Source organism: Candida dubliniensis, chromosome 5 (assembly GCF_000026945.1).
Source record: "Candida dubliniensis CD36 chromosome 5, complete sequence".
Taxonomy (NCBI): domain Eukaryota; kingdom Fungi; phylum Ascomycota; class Pichiomycetes; order Serinales; family Debaryomycetaceae; genus Candida; species Candida dubliniensis.
This window is the reverse complement of record NC_012864.1, coordinates 120967-141014: the sequence shown is the minus strand read 5'-3', so window position 1 is coordinate 141014 and position 20048 is coordinate 120967. Positions and strand designations below refer to the sequence as shown.

Here is a 20048-nt window from a genome sequence, read left to right as displayed (position 1 = left end):
ATAACCCACAAAACCATAACTTAAAACCAAGAGTTCTAACACTTACTCCACTTCTTCCATTTGATTTGACCCTCTTCTCTTTTCTCCTTTTTAGTTTACTCCACTTATTCATCATAATTGTTATGACAACTATGATGATCATATCTAACGGTTCTTCATGAATCACCAAAGTGTATGTTTCAGTTTCTTTCTAGTAGTATCATTTTAAAGTTTCACACTCTGATCATAAACGTAAGGTTCAAAGTCATTGTTTTTGATATAATATCATTCTAGTAAACATCTCTGAAACATTATGAACAATACAATAAACAGTGCTCTATCAAAATTAAAAGGAATGACAAAGAAGACTAAGAAATTATATTCTCATAGTAGAGAATTATGATTAAAGTTTTTTTTTTTTTCTTTCTTTTTTTGTTTGTTTGTTGATGGAAATGTTTCTTTTCGATAATTTTACGAATTATCTAAATATGAGGTTAAACATTGTCCAACTTCAATTTGTTATAAAAAAATAGCAATCTTTTAAATAGCCAATTTTATTGTTGAAAAATTGAAAAGAATACCAACAAACAATAACAGTATTATCAGTAGTGGGAAAAAGATGAAAACATACGAAATTACATATTATTACGAATAACTTCTTGTTTGAAAAACCAAAAACACTGCTACCAAGTCAAAGTAATACCATTCTATCAGTCAGTAGAGTATTTCCTCGGCTAGGAATCAAACCAATTCCCACCAATTCTTATTTTTGTTCTATTAAGGGGGAGGGGCAAGTTAATAAATTTCACAAGACTTTAAACTTGGTAGTTCAAGTTTAACAATAACTAAGAGGAACATATCTAGACAAACTACCTAACAATAGTTGTAGTAATAGTAAACCTCTTGTTAGTAAAACGGTTTAATAGTGGTGGTGGTGGTGGGGGGTAGGGTGTTGGGAGGGGTGGAGGAAGAACAAAAGGCCATTGTTAAAAAGAGGAGTAAAAATCAAAAAAAAAAAAAACTAAAGAATGGAGAATTGGTAGCAAAATGAAGAAAGAAGGGGTTACAAACAGGGAAAGTGAAATTATCGTAGTGGGGCAGTTCTTATAATTCTTTTTCTTCTTTTTTTTTTTTTTTCGTTTGATGTTGGTTTTAGTGTTCATGGAAATTTTACCCCACTCCTTCTTACAGGGAACAACAAACCAAACACAAACTTGTCGTTATTTATTATCTATTCTTTTTATTGTTGGTTGGTTGGTGCCGTTCCCACTAAAACGATCTTATAAAATCATCATCAAGGATTTCTACACCTAACCAGTATTTATTGTGTGATTACGATAATAGGAGGAAACCAATAGTGGTTGGTTATATTGATTACATTTAAACATAACAAAGTACCACGTTAATTGTTACCATATTTCTAAAGCAATAACATCAAAGAGGAAAAAAAAAACACAGAGAAATCATTGTTGATAAGAGTATGCCACACACACACACACTTCTTCCTTTTTTTTTTTTAGTTTGTTAAATATAGCTTTTAGTATGTATCAAAATTGAAATTTGAAATGTGGGGTAATGTGTCTAGTTTATATACAGGCGAGGAAATATTTGTTGTTAATTGTTATCAATTGTTCAAATCATCACCCATATATATACACAGATTTGATCACGAAACGGGCATCTCCTTACGGATATGTTGATCTATTAATGTAAGTTTCATTATTGATTACAATAGGCCATTTGATACTTTAATTGTAAAAATAAATTTACCTAATGATTACCTCTATCCACAGTTTTCCAGCCCTTTCTTTTATATATAATGAAATTAATTTAGTTCGTAAAAATTTTTTGGAAATTTAAACCAATCAACTCTAATATAAATTCACTTAGTTTAGACTTTTTGGAATGAAATTTGTTTGTCTTTAATTTAAGGTTATTATTTTACACAGCAAACAATTTTCCAGTATAATAATAGATTTGACTTACCAATGCCAATCTTTGTAAATCCTCATTGTGTTAACCATAAAATTTAGTTGTTCAAGTTCTAGTCTTTACTACTATACAGGAATTATTTCCTTTTTAGTCCATTATTGTTAATGTTTTTGTTTTCATTTAATTATCTTAACTAATTAAGCAACCATAATATTAGTGGTGGAAAAAAATGGATAATGTTAATTTAGTTTACTACAACTTACATTACATTGCTGCTAAATATATATAGGTTTGTTTGTGTGTAGGGCAAAGATTGCAAATCTAATTATGCATGTAATATATCTAGGAGAGAAAAAAAAAAAAAAAAAAAGCAAATGAAATTGCCAAGATTCCTATGGAAAAATATGTACGATACATTTTGGTTTTTTCAGTTATGAACTTTGATCCATACACACATACAGATATGTCTTTTATTGTAATCGTACAAACTCAATCAATGATATTATTAAGAAATTTCATTCATATGCGACGATGACGTATGTTTTTTCCATTCGTGATATAAAATCAAGGGATAGACGAAGAAGAACGAGATCAAAAAAAAAAGAGTGTTCACGACAGCTCTAAAAAGCATGAAACATTTTTGTGTAAAGACAATTAAAGATTTGAATGGGAAGAGAAGACTAAACGGACTTGTTCTAATATTTAATTCTTTTCCTAATTAGGCAAATGCAAAACAGGGTAAAAGGTTTCACTAATTGTATTGACTGACTAATTAGTCTATTAATAATAGTCATTTCTGTATCATGTATGATGTATTTAAAATTATTGAAGGTACTAATATCAACATTTATTGCATTCAATACATTCTCTCAATCACTTGTCTAGTTACCCCACTCATCATCATCATCATCATCATCATCATCATCCTATTATACAGCAATTCAAACCAATTTTGGGGAACCTCTCACTTTCCTTATTGGCAACTTTCGGATGAATTGGGTTTAAGAATAGGGAAATTTCATCCGTATATCTCTATTTCATGGCTTAAACATAATGATTGAAGCAAGGGATGGGAGATATAATGCAAAGTTATCTGTAACTTTTTCTCCTCTCTATCTGTCGTCTCCACATCTAGATATTCCTTTTTTTTTTTTTTTTTCGGCTTAGTCTTGCAGAGTAGTGGCTTGAAAGAAAAATCTTATCTCCTTAATATGCTTTTGCACCGACAGTAAGGGCAAGTAGACAAGGTGGCTCATAGGACAAGAATATCTTATCCAGTTGGTTCCTACATATCAAAGCTTAACAATATTATAGGGGAAGAGCTTGAAATCTTGTAAACATTCTCAATTGAAATTTCGTGACTTGATTTCTATTACAAGATAAATGAAGCAGATACAGGGCCCCTGGTTTCATATTCAACAGATCATGAGAAACATGCATATCAATACTTTCAGGGGGGAGGGAGGTTAGAATTGCCATTTCTGTTTATATTGAATCATTTGTATATCCATTTTAAGTAATTGATTAACATCAAAGATCTACATAATAATTATAATCAATATATATGAATAATAATCATTGATAATGCAACTTCTTTTTTTTTTTTTTTTTTTTTTGGCACAATTGTACATAGTGTTACATTGAATATCAACAAATATAGGAAAATGGGTTGATAAGAAACTAAGAAACGTTTTGTTTGAAATCAATTATAAACGATAATCAATAGGATTTGCTTAAATTGCAACAGTTGCGTGGTATTAACAAAAACTAATAAAAGAATATTTGATTAATGGAAACGCAAAGAAGAACAAGGATAATTCTAATAATAATAATAATATTGTTCAGGTTACGCAACCCCTTTGAGTTTGAACTTTAAATATCTAACCAATCCAATACACTATGTCTTCCATTGAAAGCCACAGTTAGACTACAATCATAACCATTGACTAACCGAGTATCAATGCTTCCAATTTGATCTATCAATCTAAATTGAAGTCTTTGGTTAGTAGTTCATAGGGATGATGATTTTGTACGTTGGGATGAAAAAAAAAAAATGTGTCTCTGTGTGTGTATGTTCTGCCCCGCCTCCTCTCCAACGATATTGCCCCGCACTTTGGTTTGCACCAGCATATACCCCGCTTGACCCTTTCGTCAGTTCCATTTAACCCGACTCAAGCTTAGGTTTGCCGAAGGTTATCTGCCATTCCCAATAGTCTGTTAGCTTGTTGGTTATTAAAAATGGTCCAATTATTATACAGTTTATTGGTATTCAATTGTGTAAAGTGTAGGTTGCTTGTATGATGGTATGATGAACACCATTGACACAAAAGCAATCAAAATAGTTGAGGTAGAAGAAATAGATCAAGATTATAGTTAACCAATGCTAGAAAAACTTGCATGAATGGTAAGGATTAGACGGGAAGAAGAAGAAGAAGGATTATTACTACAGTGTTTTGTTTTGTGATTTGTTGATTTTTCAAAGTAAGCATATACAATTCACCCATTCCATAATCTTGAAGAAGTCATAATAGATTTCCCGTTTATCCATTGACACAGATTTTTCATAATCTTGTATTGTCTACACAACTGATATTGATTTATTGCTTTGAATGTGAAGAAACAGCACAGAGACCGATAAATAGTGTTGCCAATAAATTGGAAACGTTCTATAAATTAAACCTTTGGTAATTTGTATGGTTACAATGCTCATTAACATTTAATAGAGTGGTTAATAAAGCGACCAATAGGTTTGACAACTTTTTTTGTTTCAATTCTTATCCTTTAAACTTTTATGCACACATAAAGCTGTCACAAAAAGTTAACAAATTATTATTATTGACACATAAACTTTTGATTGTTAGAAAAATTGAAGGTTAATCAAACAATATAGGTTCAGTTACTATGTTTAAGCAGCCGTATTGGATATATAATCATTGTTTTTATTAGACTATGTTGAACCTAGACTTTCACTGTTATTCTTGTATTGTATTTGATTTGTTGGTTGTTAGTTGTTGGGTAGTGACGTTGAGTGAGAAATACATAACCAACAATGAATCAACAATAAATCAACCAATTTTAAAAGAATAGCATTGTTTGGTAGTTGTTGATATCTCCCTAATACACACTCAATCCGCCTTTCTGATGAGTGTACATTAAATAATAATAAAGGAATTGTCACTGCCTGTGCTAATGCAAACCAGCCCAGATATCAATCAGGAGACCAGACCAGACCAGACCAGACCAGACGACAACAACTTCAACTTTGTAATAAATGTGTAGATTGTGTGTACATATTTGACGAAACGAAACAGATTGGATAAAAAATAAACACAAACACAAAAACTTATTATTGCAAACGTTCGTCGGAAAATAAACTAACAATGTAACACAATTATATAAGAGCGGAAAAAAAAAAAAACCAAAATCAAAACTTCAAAACTTCAAAACTTCAAAACCAATATTGTAATTGCAAAAATAAAATAGAATTGAATAACCAACACACACATACATACACAACAATTACCTTTTACTGTCCTTAACAAAACAAGATTTGCGTAAAAGGTTTTTCTTTTCTTTTAAGTAGTACAATTTAATTTAGTTCTTTGTTTTAGTTCTTTTTTTTTTATTTGTTTATCTTGCCTAAATAGGATGGGTAATTGAGATATCCAATGTTCATGACAGATTTTACTAAATATTTCGTATACAAAGAAAGAAAGAAAGAAAGAAAATCAAGGCAAAGCAAAGCAAAGCGGTACTAATAGTGTGTAACATGATGATTGTAGAATAATAATAATAGTAATGATTTGCCAGAAAATTCCGAAAGGATACTACCAAAAAGAAAATTGGCGGAACTACGGGGACATCAACTTAACATGATTAAAAAAGAAAAAGAAAAAAAAAAAAAAGAACCCCCCGAAAGTATGATGGAACCGAAAGAATAAATCAAAAAAAAAATAACAAGAGTGGAGAAGTCCGAATTGAAAAAGAAAAAGAAGGATTTCCAAAGGGGAAGAAGGAAAACAAGGGGTAAAAAAAAAAAAAAAAAATCAGTATTTTGCCCAATGGACTCTTTTTCTCTCTCTGTGTGTGTGTGTGTAAGTATGTTGCTATATTGAAGGTATAAATTGGACTTGAGAAGGAGAAAGATGTAGATGGAATAAATAAATAAATATGAAGAATGATGTTAGATATTAGATATTAGATATTAGATATTAGATGTTTCAATATTGGTGAGATTTTGTGCTATATTTCCTAATTGGTTAATTGAATTTGATTATTTATTTCCTCTTTAGGCAAATGTAACATCTTTTAATAATAGTTCATTAGAAAAAAAAAAAAAAAAAAAACTTGATTATTATTATTGATCCTTTAGACACGCCTTCTATTAAGTATAAGATTAAAGGTAAGAAGAAATCTAAAAATTTGTTGAGTGGAATTGCCCCACCTGAGGCTTTTATGCAACAAGGGAAAAAAAAATATTGTCACAAAACTAAATAATTTTTTTTTTTTTTTTTTGGTTTTCCCTTTTATATTTTGGAGAGGGGCAATTGGTTTTGTGAAATTATAACTCTACTAATCCTAATGGTGCAGATATACACACACATACACACAATGACTATTTTTTTTTTTTTAAAAAAAAATCCACTTTCCTATTAAAGTTTGTAAAATTAACCTTTAGTACATGTGGTTTAATTCACAAAATTAACCCCCCAAAAAAAATAAAAAAAGACCTCATAACATATAGGTTACACAATAATTAAAAATATGAACACAAAAAAAAAACAAAAAAAGAGAAAGACCAATATGGAAAATTAATTAAATTTCACAAACAAAAACGTCAATCAATTATTTTTCTTTTTTTTTTTTTACTCCTCTTCTTTAATTTAGCAGTCATTAATTGTATATTGTATTATATTGTATTGTACTACTTTATATACTATCAACAAAATCAAAAACTAACTTCATCATTAACCCCCATCGATTAAAAAAAAAACCAAATTTCTTCTTTCCAATTGACAATTATATAAACTCATTGATATTCCCAGTTTTATTCTTTTTTTAATTTTTTTTTTTTTCAGCAATTCATATTTCATATTTCCTTTATTATATATATATATATATATATCAAACGACTATTATAATACCCAACTTTTTTATTTTTTATTTTGAATTGATAAACTATATCTTTGGATCTCCCAATTCCCTATCGCTTAGTTTTTGTTTTTTTTTATTATTAATACCCTTCTTCCTCCGTTGCCCCTTTGTTTTCTTTGCTGGTCAAACAAATATATTATACCCACCCCTATTAACTTATACCCTTACGTTATTTTATACCCAATTATTTTCACAATGGTTTCTGCATCAACTATCAAAGTTTTACCACCTGCTAATGGTAAAAAATTATGGAGAGTTAGAAAATCTACTCCAAATACTCATCAACGTAGTAATAGCTTACCAGGTAATAAATCTTCAACAACTTTGCCAATACTGCTGAAATCTTCTAATAGATCATGTTCTACTTCTTCAATTGCATCTACTACTGCTACCACACCTACTACCACTACTACTAATAATAATAATAATAATAATTCATCACCAATGCAAAGTTCATCAATTGAATGTTTAAATAATTCATTGAAAATTGTTGCTGCTGCTTCTAAATTTACTATTAAAAGACCTCCTTTAAGAAGACCAAAAAATAAACCAGGTAAACCAAAGGATTTTGTTTTTGTTGATTTATCACCAGTTCAATCTGATAATTCTAGTGAATCTGAACCTAATGGTGGTATTACTACTACTGTTTCCAAATCAAGAAGATCTAGTAATAGTGGTAACTCTGCTACTGCTACTGCTACTGGTAATAAAATTGCTGCAATTAATGTGCCGGTTCTTCCTACTAATGTTGTTGCACCAGCTACTCCAATGACTACTTCCAATTCTATGAATTCAATTAATGATTTCAATACCTATGGTAAACCACCACCACCAGTAAAAGATGCTAATACTTATATTGGCGCTACTAATATGGAACCACTGTTATCATCAAATGATGGGTTTGGATTACCTTCACCAGTTGAATCATTAGATGATTTTTTGATTAGTGAATTTGATTTATGGGAAAATGAAGTTAATTGGCAATCAATGATTCCAAATACCCAGCAACAACAACAACAACAACAACAATCTACTAGTTCTGTTGTGTCGCCAATAATTCGTACTGAAAATAATCAACAACAACAACAACAAGGCCAATATGAACAATATTTTGATATTGTGCTGATTGTACAACAACAACAAGAACAAATACAAAAATTACAACAACAATTACAACAAATAACCAAATCAAACAACAACAATAATAATAATGGTAATGGTAATACTTTACCACAAATTGATATGATCAATTCAATTATTAATAATAATATTGCTAATAGTATACCTATACCAACAAGTTCAGCTACAACTACAACAACGAATAATGGGTTTATGGATTTTGTGTTTTAGACTATATAATTATTAAATAAAATAAAATAATAATAAAATAATAAAAAACAATAGAATAATATTAATTGTAACACTGATAGAGCACACACACATACACACATACACACTCACACTCACACACGTAACAGTAATGAAAATTGAAAAATTTTTGTTAGATGGGTGATGGTTGGTATAAGCAATGATAAAAGCAGCAGCAGGAGCAGCATAGGAAAAATCAAACAAAGTGTGGGGTAAAAAAAAAATAGTTCAGTTTTTGTTTCTTGTTTCTTGTTTCTTTTCCCCACCCCCAAAAAAAAGAAACAGAAAACGGAATATCATCGCAACTGTGAAATTGACTTTTTTTTTGGCCTAATTAGTCATTGACGTATAGTAGAGTTGGGCTTAGAATATCGTAAAAAAAAACAATTTATAATAATAATAATAATATCAACAATTGTCTCTCTCTCTCTCTCTCTCATTTATTGTAAATTTCTTTGAATTGCTATTGATGATAATGATAATTAACTGTATTTCCTCCTCCGCCTTCCTTCCTTCCTTCCTTCCTCGTATCCTAACTTATGTTTCACTTTGTCTCAGTTTGTTGTGATTAGTAACTTTTTGTTGCTGTTCCTTTTGGAGAAGAGCTGCAATACTGTGAAGAAACTAAAGTTCTAGTTTGTTAAGTTTTTTGCCGGATGATTGTTACCTTCCTCCCTTCCAACACTCTGCATAACTGTATATTTTCTAATTGTAATATATTACTGTATTTCATTTGATACAGTGACCTTCTCTTGTGTCGTTACGTTACTTTAATTGCTTTCTCACACAATTCTTAGAATTCTTAGACCTTAGTCAAGGAATTCCTATGTAGTTATTGCCCCTAATTACTACTACTACTACTACTACTAATATTACTAATATTACTTTGGATATCTTTCCCATATCTTTTTTTGCTCGAATATAAAATTACATATATATTATAATTATATATATATATAGAAAGTCTATACATTTTATTGTTATAACAATGACAAAACCATATTAGACCGAAAAGGCACTGTAAGCCATAATAATAATATATCATTATTATCATTATTATTATTATTATTATTATTGTTATTGTTATTCTTATTCTTATCGTCAAATTTTGAACCCCTCCCAAAAAAAAAAATAAAAAAAAGAAAAAAATGAGACACCAGGAATTCCAAATATTATAATTATCATCACAATTAATAATCACCTAGAAAATAAGAAGAAGAAGAATAATAAGAATAATAATAGAAATATCATTTATTTTTTTTTCAAACAATACCATCATTCGAAAAAAAAAAAAAGAAAAGAAAAGAAAAAGTATGTCATTGTAATATATATATATATATATTTATATATATATATGATATTGATTATTATTAGGTCCTCCACCCCCCCCCCCCCCACCTTTCCCCCTGACTATTATTTATATCAATCTTCTTTCCCCCCCCCTCCTTCCCCCCTTCCCCTTTATCTTCTCGTTTGTAGAATATTTGTATTTACAAAAACTTCAAGAAGAAACCAAACAAAAAAGAGACAGAGACAGAGAAATTGTTTACTAAACAGAAACCATTGTCTTTATATGTAACTACTCAATACGCCACCTACACACATTCATTGTAAAAAAAAATTATTCTGTTAACTCAAAAAAGGTATATATTTCTTTTCTCTAATTAATTATTACTAAATATTATATGTATTATATGGAAATTTAAAATACTTTATACTTATATATAATTCATATATCTGTAATATAATCATTTAATAACGAGGTTTGGTTTTTGTTCTATACATATATATATATATATATTTCTTTTTATTTTTTTTTTTTAAACGTGCATGTACATATTAGGCGAATGATGTTGGAAAAAAAGAATACGCCGGTTGTTGTTGTTGTTGTTGCTACCAAGAAAATAAAAATTTTATAATTACACATACTTTACACAAAACCGTTATTCTAGTTTTTTTTTTTTTCTTTTTCTTTTTCCCTTTCACTGGGTAAATTAAATTAAATAATTTAACTCAATTCATTTAAAATTAGGTTAGATACTTAAAACCCCTAAATAATGTTATATACCTACTTTATTTACAAGCAATTAAATTTCATTTTAAAAGACCCTTTCCTTTTATTTTTATTTTCATTTTCATTTTCTAGCCAAATAAATAACAACAACAACAACAACAACAATATTTTTTTTTTTTTTCTTTTTCTTTTCTTTTGGATGGTGGTAACCAATTCACAATTGAGCAATTGGAACTCGGTGACGATTTTTAATTTTTAATCCAAGAGATTTACCTTGAGGTTTTCTTTGAAATCTTGAAATAAGAGAATTATCATTAGCAACAGTATAATTTTGTTCTTCAATTTCTTTCCCAATTAATCCTCCTTTTCCTTTGTTTTTCTTGTCACCACCACCACCACCTTCGCCACCACCACCATCATTCAAACCCTGGTCAACATTAGTGTTATTTCCCTTGGTGCCTAATTTTTTTCCAGGTTGATAATCTTCGTCAACTTCTTCAGACTCAAATTCTTCTTCTTCTTCTTCTACGTCTACTTCTACTTCTTCTTCTACTTCAGGGGGATATGCTACTTGTTTATCAATGTATTCAATTTTACTTCCAACATGAATAAATGGAACATAATCATTAGGTTGTTTTGGTTCAACATAATCATCTTGATCTCCAGTTAACATACATTGTTTTTTAGCTTCCATGGTAAAACTAGTCACTTTACAATAACTATTGCTATCGAATTCATTTTGAGAAAACCATCGAGTCTCTAATCGTTGATACATTAAATCCATTTCTGGTACTTTTTTGATTTTTTCACTGACATGATGCCACCATTCAGTATTTAAACACCATTCCATGGGCCACATTTGTTCAGGATCATATACATCACGAGCAGAATATCCAAATTCCCAAACTGGTTCGGCACCATCATTGATAAATGTATTATCTAATTTGGTATAATAAGTAAAAGCATTAACAACACTAAAACTTTTCAGATCGATGGCATAATATCTCCAAGCAGGATTCACTCCCAGATATGGACTAATCAGAGGACCAACAATTGCATGATTAATAGCTTTTTCCAATTCCTTGTTATCAGTTCCATCTCCACCATATTGAATCATAAATGTATCAACTTGAATATGACCGAAAAAAATGGCAGCAATCACTTGTGGAGAAAATCGTTCCATGATTTGGGCAAATACTTTGGTTGGTAATGGTAATGATTGATGATTAGTTGGTAAATGAGCCACTATCCATACACGTTGATGAATTCTTTCACTTTCAATTAATTCTTCAATAAGAAATTTCCATATACCAAATGAATCAATTGATAAAACTTCCCAAAATGTATACAAGTTTTTCACATTCCAAACATTGGAATTTAAACATATAATTTTTAAACCTCGAGAAGTAATTAATGAATAACCAATTTGAGAATATCTAATTTGTTTAGAAGATTCATGATCAATCCAACCTAATTCCAGCCAAAGATCAGCAAGAAAATCAAATTGCCATTGATAAGAATTGGAATTTTCTGTTAAATTTTTTTGCGGCAATTGATTCATGGGGAAAATGTCTCTTGTACCAAATGTGGGGATCACATCAACCGTATCTAAATAATGTTTAAGAATTCTATAACTAATATCTTGAGACATAATATTTTTATTTTTACTCATAAACAGTCTATCAGAATGATCAACAGTACCTCCAGTGAATAATGCAAATTCAAATGAAAGATGATTTTGATGTAAATCACGTATACCTTGCATGGTACTATTTAATAACAATGTTGGAGAATCACAACTATATTCTCCAAATTGTCGAGCTGGTCTCCAAGTTGGTTTTTTAATTTTGGTGATATCCATATATGAACCTTTTTCAAAATGGTTTCTACTATAACTACTATCAAAATATCCTCCTTCCAAGTTTTCATTAAAATTAGGAGCTGAATTTTGTAAATTTCTACAATGAGGAGAACAACATAAACTTTGAGTACAATTAGCTTCAGCAAACATTTTATAATCCAGTTGAAGATTAATATCACTAATGTGTAACACATGAAATGTTTCACCACTATTATCTGGCGGTAAATAATTACGTGGTTTCAGAGGCCATAATCTACTCATATCAACAAGGGGAGTTTCAGGTAATATTCCACAATTATTATCATGATAATAACAAAAATAATCACCATCTAAACCTGATGGATTCATAAGACTAACCATTTTAGTAAAATCATTACCCATAGTACAATAATCTTCACTGGGATAACCATAATTCATATGACATTGAATTTCATCATAACCAGATTCAACACACCAAGTAGAAAAGATTTGTGGAACTAAATCAGGACGAGTCAAACTAATGAATTTAGCAACTTGTAATCGAGTTTTACATGTCATACATTCATTTAAATCATTGGCGGCATCAATATTATGTAATTCTTGAATTGCTCTATTTACAATTTCTTCATCAGATATGGCTAATTCAGTGGGTGGATAATAATTGATGATATGTTCATTATATGAATAAATGAATTGATAAATGGAAAATAAGATTATTATTATGGATTGAATCATCTTTTGAAGTTTTGCAACCAGTTTGGTAAAGTTTTGGATTTTTCCTTCTTCCTTTTTTTTTTTGTTTGTTTGGTTATTTTTATTTTTCCTACCCCCACACATACACACACCGACCACATCGACCCAAGTCAATGTTAATTGAAAAAATTTTTTAATACTTTATACCATCATGACAAATTGGAAGAAGAAAGAGTTTTACTTACTTATATTATGGATTTGTTATATTTCTACCATTATTTTCAGTTTTGTTTAAATTTTGTTTTGAAATTATATTTTTAGCATTTCTTTTTTTTTTTTTTTATAACAAACAACAAAAAACAAGAACAATCAAAATTTCAATATTTACCCCCCCCTTAGTTGATCTAATTTCTGTTTTAGTCAAAAAAAAAAAAAAAAAAATCATTACCACCTAAGCATTTACATCAAGAGTATTAATTTGATCCATCTCCCCCTCCCTAATCAATACACAATACAATAAATATAAAATAAAATAAAACAAAACAACTTTATTCATAAAAGGATATATATATATATATGTAATATGGGAAAAAGAAATAGGAGTATATACATATGGAAATATACAAATATAAATACATCCAAAGTTTTGTCCAAGTAAAGTATTTGATAAATTTGATAAATATGAATAAAATGACTGCAAAAAAAAAAAAACAAAACAAAACAAAACAAAACAAAAGAACATTTATCATTGAAATAATTACCAACAAAACCAAAAATATTTCTAATTCCAAAACAATACTAATAACAAGACAAAACAAGCAAACATAATTTATCAATCAATAATCAAATGAAAAAAGGCAAACAAACAAGCAAACAAACAAATAAAAGATGAACAATTTCAAACAAAAAGCAAAAAACTTTTTTCTTTTCCAGTCCAGTCCAGTCCAGTTCATTCTAGACTTAACAAAATGAATTGATTCCCAAATAGTAATACAAACATAATTGAATAAAAACCAATTCGTAAACAATGATAGTAAAGTAAAGTAAAGTAAAGTAAAGTAAAGTAAAACCAAATTCAATTCCAATTCCAAATGTTTGATTTGATTTGATTAATAATACAAAACAAAATAAAATAAGATTCAAATGAATTCTAATTCTATTATTCTATTATTCTAATATTCTAATAATGACAATAACAAGGAAGGAAATATAATTAATTACCTTTTTCTCAACCCCAATTTTTTTTTTTTTTTTTTTTTTTCTTCTTCTTAATTGATTTAATTCTAATTCTAATTCTAATTGTAATTCTAATTCTAAGGCAAATCAAAAAAAAAATGAAAATTGATATATTCTTATTCTTATTCTTATTATTAATTTTGATTTTGATTTCTTTGATTTCTTTGATTTAATAATTCTTCAATTAATTCTTCAAATTTATTAATAATTGATTGAATATTTTCATTATTTTTTTCATTTTCATTTTTTTCATTTTCATTTTTTTCATTTTCAATATTAATTAATAAATCAATTTGTTCTTTTATTAAATCTTTTTGTTCTTTTATAAAATCATTATTAATATTAGTAATCTTATTGAAATGATCAGTAATTAATTTTTCAAATTTTTTTCTAAATTGATTATTAATTTTAGTTACAGTTGTTTCAAATTTTTTAATTCTTTGATCTAATGATTTTTTTAATGTAATAACTTGATTAGTTTGTTGTGTCAATGGTTCATTATTAATATTCATAGTTAATTCTTCTTTAAGATTGGTTAATTGATTAGTAATAGTTTCATAAATTTGATTTATGGAAGTAGTAGTAGTACTAGTACTGGTACTAGTACTGGTACTAGTGTTACCATGGGCTTGATTATCATTAGTATTAGTATTTGTAACTATCATTGATGAAGAACTAGGAATTGGACTGGTCATATGTGAAATATGGTTGTTGGTAATTGCTGATTCAGAAGTAGTAGTAGTAGTAGAAGCAGTAGCACTGGCAGTAGTAGTAGTAGAAGAAGAAGAAGTATTAGAAGTAGTATTAGTAGCAGGAGTAGTAGTAGTAGTATTAGTAGTAGCAGGAGTAGGAGTAGAATTTGGCTCTTCATCATTATTCATATGAATCATATTTTGGATGGTTGGATAAAATGTAGATGTAGATGTAGATGTAGTAGTATTTGAAATTTCTTGTGGTAATGATTGAACTGTTTGATCTTGTTCTACTGATGGTTCTACTAGTGATTCTTCAGGTTGTTGATCTGGAAGAATTACATTATTAGTTTGAATAATTAAATGTCTAATTCTATCACTTAATTCTTGTAATTCAAAAACAGCAGTTTCTAATTCTTCAATTGTACTGTTCAGATTAATATGCTTATATTGATAATGTTCATCTTGATTAATTTCTTCAAGTGTATTAGGAATTTCATGATGTTTTCTTGTTGTAACACCATTTTTTGTGAGAGTTCTTAATTTAAATGCGGTTTTTTTATTTGCAGTATCTAATTGTCGTTGTAAAGTTCGAACTGTTGGAACAACAAAATTCTTGTTTTTTACTGCTTTACTTTTAAGAACATAAAACTCTCGTTGAATACGTGTCCACCTTTGACTTTGAGTTGCCTTCCGATACCCAATATATTTGAATGGTTTTACTCTAACAATTAAGAATAAAACCAATTTTATATCGTCATTGGACAATTTTATTCGTTGGGGGTTTCTCACATGATTTGCAACTTCTTCCATGGTAACTTCAGTGATATTTCTTTGGTTGTTGGTTGAGTTATCAGTTGCATCTTGTGTGGTAGTATTGGTAGTGTTGTCATTGGAGTTTTCTGTGTTGTTTTGATCTGGTAGTTGATTCATTTTTAAATTTGTTGATATTGAAAGGTTTTTTTTTTTTTTTAATTTTGGGAGACACTTGAATGTATAAAAAAATTGTTTATGAAATGTTTAAATATTTATTTGTAGATTGTGTGTAGTAGTAGTAGTAGTAGTAGTAGTAGATGATAAGGGTCTAAAATATATTAGATAGTAATTAGTTGAAAACCCCCAAAGTGAAACTATGAAATTTTAAAAAAATATGGAACCCAAAAAAAAAAAAAAATAAAAATATATATGAAAGGGGGGGGGAGGGGGGGGTCGGGCGGGAGGTGAAAGTATGCAAAATAGTGAAATTTTGGTTGTTTTTTTTTTGACAATGATAATAAATTGGAATTTCAGTTGGAAATGTTGAAAATGTTGGAAATGTTGGAAATGTTGGAAATTGAAATCGAAATTGAAATTGGAAAATAAATAACCCGAAAAAAGAATAAAATTTGAATTCTGAATTCTGAATTCAATTTAGAAATATTATGTATGTATGTGTTATGGGTGGGTATAAAAGTGTATGTGTGTTCCAAATCAAGTGTTGTGTTGCCCAAAAAAATTCAATAATATCAATATTAATATTAATATTAATAATATTAATAAAAATAAAATTTTTTTTTTTTGTTTTTTTGTTTTTTGTTTTTTGTTTTAGAAGCGTGACAAAAATATTTTCAATTATAATTAGAATAATAAGTTTTGTGAAGTATAATTCAATAGTTAAGTAATTGCCACTTTCTAATTTGTCTCAAGAAATTAAGAAAAGAAGAAGAAGAAAAAAAGAATTATTAGATGATCCCCAAAACAAAAAAAAAAAAAAAAAGAAGAAGAAGATCTCTTTAATAATATGATGGTAGTTTATGTTGAATTGAATTGAAAAAGAAGAAAACAAGACAGATTATATTAAGTAACCACTTTCCTGTTACAATGTTGATAATAATATTGGATGTGTTACTTTTGGTGTGTCGTTGTAACAGTAGTAGTAGTAGTAATGGTGTTTCTCTTTTTTGTGTAATATTATTTAGGTAAATTTTGGTTAGGTTTAGTTTGGTTTGGTTTGTGATTTTCTTTAATAATTGTAATCGAATGACAATAAACTCAAACAACCGTTCACTAAAATCCGAATTGGGTAATAATTACCTAAAAAAAAAAAAATTGCAGTTTTTTTTTCTTTTGGGGGGGAGGAGGGGGAAGGGGAGGGGGAGTTCTTGATGTTTGGTGTTTGAGTCAGTCAATTGGTTGGTCGGCGGATCGGCGGATCGGCGGATTGGCGGATTTCTGGGTAGTGGTAGTTGGGGGGGAGTGGCGGCGGCGGCGGCACACAGATTTCCAATCAGGTCTTGATTGTTCAAGTTTTTCGTTGGAAGGGTACGCGTGTGATGGTTGCTAGGGTGCGAAAAAAAATAAAAGATAAAAAAAATTTTTTTTCTCCCTTTTTTTTTAAGCAGTTTTCTCCAAAAAACACTTCTTAATTGACAAAAACAAAAACAAAAACAAAAACAAAATCTAATATAAAGAGTTGAGTTGAGTTGAGTTCAGTTGAGTTGAGTTGTTGGGATTATGGTAATTGATTCAAACCAAAGTTGAAGATAATATATTGAGTTTGTTAAAAGTGAGATCTCTTTGTTAATAGTATTTTTTTTTTCTTTTCTCTCCCAAAATATCCTTTAGTGTTGGGGGAGGGGAGGGAAGATTTATTTATTTATCCCCCTGTAAAATGAGAATATTTTCAAGTGCAAAAATTATATGCTACAAACTAAGATAATGTTAGAATCTGTAGATGTAGACCGTAGATGATATGATAATATGCAAGGATTTGAATTGAATTTGAAAACCAAGAAATGCAGAATGAAAGAGAATGACAAGAAAAGAGAAGAAAAGATTCAAAGATTGAAATTTTTTAAATTTTTTTAAATTAAAAAAAAAAAAATCAAAAAGAAAGAATCAAAAAACACTTGATTCGGTTTGAATCATTATTAAAAAGGAAAACTGATCTAGATTTAAATGATTTTGTTTTTATTTTTGTTTTTTGTTTTTTTTTTTTTTTAATTTAATTTAATTTAGTTTAGTCTAGTCTAGTCTAGTCTAGTCTAGTCTAGTCTAGTCTAGTTATAACCCTTTTTCTATTGGGATTAAGTAATAATAACCTTTAAAGGTTCTTTTTTTTTTTGATTTACTCTAGTTGATATATAACAGATGGGTTTTCTTTTTTTATTTTTTTTTTTTTTTGTTTGGTTGTTTGTTTGGCCTTGTTTTTTCATTTTGTTCTATTATCAAATATAATGGCGTTTGTGATAAGTCGATCAATGCCAATTATTATCTTTCTCTTCTTGTAACTTGGTCTGTTCTTTGTTTTTTGTATTATAATCTCTCTGGTTTGATTTTGTTTCAATTTTTCAAAAACTCTTAACTCTTATATGGTATACATTCAATTAAATTAAATCGATAGTTTAATATTTCTTACCACCAAAAAAAGGGCGGGCGCTTGTAGGTAGGTGGCGGGGAACAACGGGTGGGGGGACCGAGGATGAAATGTAAGGCGACACCAGAAGCGAAAAAAAAAAAAAAAAACATATATATATATAAAAGAAAACCTCAAAAACTATCACAATTGTACTGTGCTATACTGTGCTATACTGTGCTGTGCTGTACTGTGCTGTAATGTGAATATGTGGGTGAATGGGTGCATGTAATACAAATTAAAATCTGAAACATATAGCTTTCTTAATCCTTAAATTATGTAAAAAGTATTGTGGAATCATTTTGTAATCAACAGTAGTAGTAGTAGTAGAAATGACAAAAACTGAAAGAAAACAAAGACAAAGACAAATTAGTAATAATGAATAAAATTAAAAAAAAAAAAACGGTTTGATTATTGAAAATTTGGTGTTTCGAAATTAAATTTTTTATACGTATCTGTGTAACTATTATATTGTCTAACTTCTCTTATTCTTTTTTTTTTTCCCAATTGAAAATGCTATTGTTTGAATTCAATTGCATTATGCAAAATCCATATTAATTAACATTAAGAGTTTTTTTTTTTTTTTTTTTTGATATTGTGTTCTCAATTACATAGATATATATTCAAAAAGAAATAGAATATACTTTCTATTGTTTTGATTATGCATACTCTTTTCATTTTAAGTACTTTTGCTGTTTAGGGGGGAGAAGGGGATTGTGGGTGAATGGTGGTGCTAGTTGCAGTGGTGGTGCTGGTGGTGGTGATAACTGCGTCGTCGTCTTCGTCTTCGTCGTCGTCGTCGTCGTCGTCGTCGTCGTCGTCGATTGTTAGGTGTCAGTTGGTAATTCAATTTTAAAGACGCGTTATTCCAATTGACAACCAAGGGTTAATTGAATTTCCAATACTAGAATATCAGACACAAATTTACTTTTTTTTTTTTTTACTTTGTTAGGATCCTCTTAACAACAACAACGTTTAATATTTCCTTTAGTTCAAATCCACAAAACATAAAAATGATAAAAAAATAAAAATAAAGAAGAAAATTTGCTCTCGGGGAGTATGTGTATATGTGTCAAAGAATTCCCTGTTAAAATCTTCATTTAATTTTATGTTGAAAAACAAAAAAAAAAAAAAAAAAAAAAAGAGTATAAAACTTAATTCAAATTGCAAAAAAACCAGAGGGATATTGATATCCACAAACTACTCTTTTTCTTGCCTTCCCCCCCCCCTCTCCCCCTTCCCTTTCAACTTTCCGTCGTCCTCCAAAAAAAAGAGAGAACAAAATTTTGAAGCTATTTTTTTTATTTTAAAACAATGCAAAAAATCTTTGAAATCATATTTACATGACTTTTTTTTTTTGTTAACAATCATATTTACTTACTAAAGTTGGACAAAATTATTTGAACTTTAACCTGATTTACATAGAACTTTTATAACGCAATACCAAGAATTTTTTTTTTTTTTTGACATGTATCGGAAGAACAAAAAACATAAAAAATAATAATAACATAAAACAAAAAAACATAAAACAAAAAGCACTCTTGTATATAATGTAATTCTCTTTTATAATCAGAAACCTACATTGTCATATATATACCTTTTCTTGTAAGATTAAAAACATATTTAATTAAAGACAAATGAAGAAAAAAAAAAAAAAAAAACTGGTCAATTCTATTATTCAAAGTTGGATGAAAGAAAAAAAGAAAAAAAGAAAAAAAAGAAAAAAATTTTCTTTTCACTTTAATT

At 28.6% G+C, this 20048-nt stretch overlaps 3 protein-coding genes across 3 annotated transcripts; 1 reads left to right on the top strand and 2 right to left on the bottom strand. All coding sequences in view use genetic code 12, as the record gives it.

The window, feature by feature from the left end:
* Positions 1–7260: 7260 nt before the first annotated feature.
* On the top strand, positions 7261–8415 carry CD36_50540 (conserved hypothetical protein; the record flags this gene model as incomplete). Its single annotated transcript, XM_002420315.1, has 1 exon — positions 7261–8415. One exon carries the CDS (start codon positions 7261–7263, stop codon positions 8413–8415), a length of 1155 nt encoding a protein of 384 aa, XP_002420360.1.
* A 2246-nt stretch (positions 8416–10661) lies between these two features.
* Positions 10662–13124, bottom strand: CD36_50530 (acid sphingomyelin phosphodiesterase, putative; the record flags this gene model as incomplete). Its single annotated transcript, XM_002420314.1, has 1 exon — positions 10662–13124. One exon carries the CDS (start codon positions 13122–13124, stop codon positions 10662–10664), a length of 2463 nt encoding a protein of 820 aa, XP_002420359.1.
* A 1226-nt stretch (positions 13125–14350) lies between these two features.
* CD36_50520 (conserved hypothetical protein) lies at positions 14351–15841 on the bottom strand (the record flags this gene model as incomplete). The annotated part of the gene is made up of 1 exon (XM_002420313.1): positions 14351–15841. The coding sequence occupies one exon, from the start codon at positions 15839–15841 to the stop codon at positions 14351–14353; it is 1491 nt and encodes a 496-aa protein (XP_002420358.1).
* Between the last annotated feature and the right edge of the window lie 4207 nt (positions 15842–20048).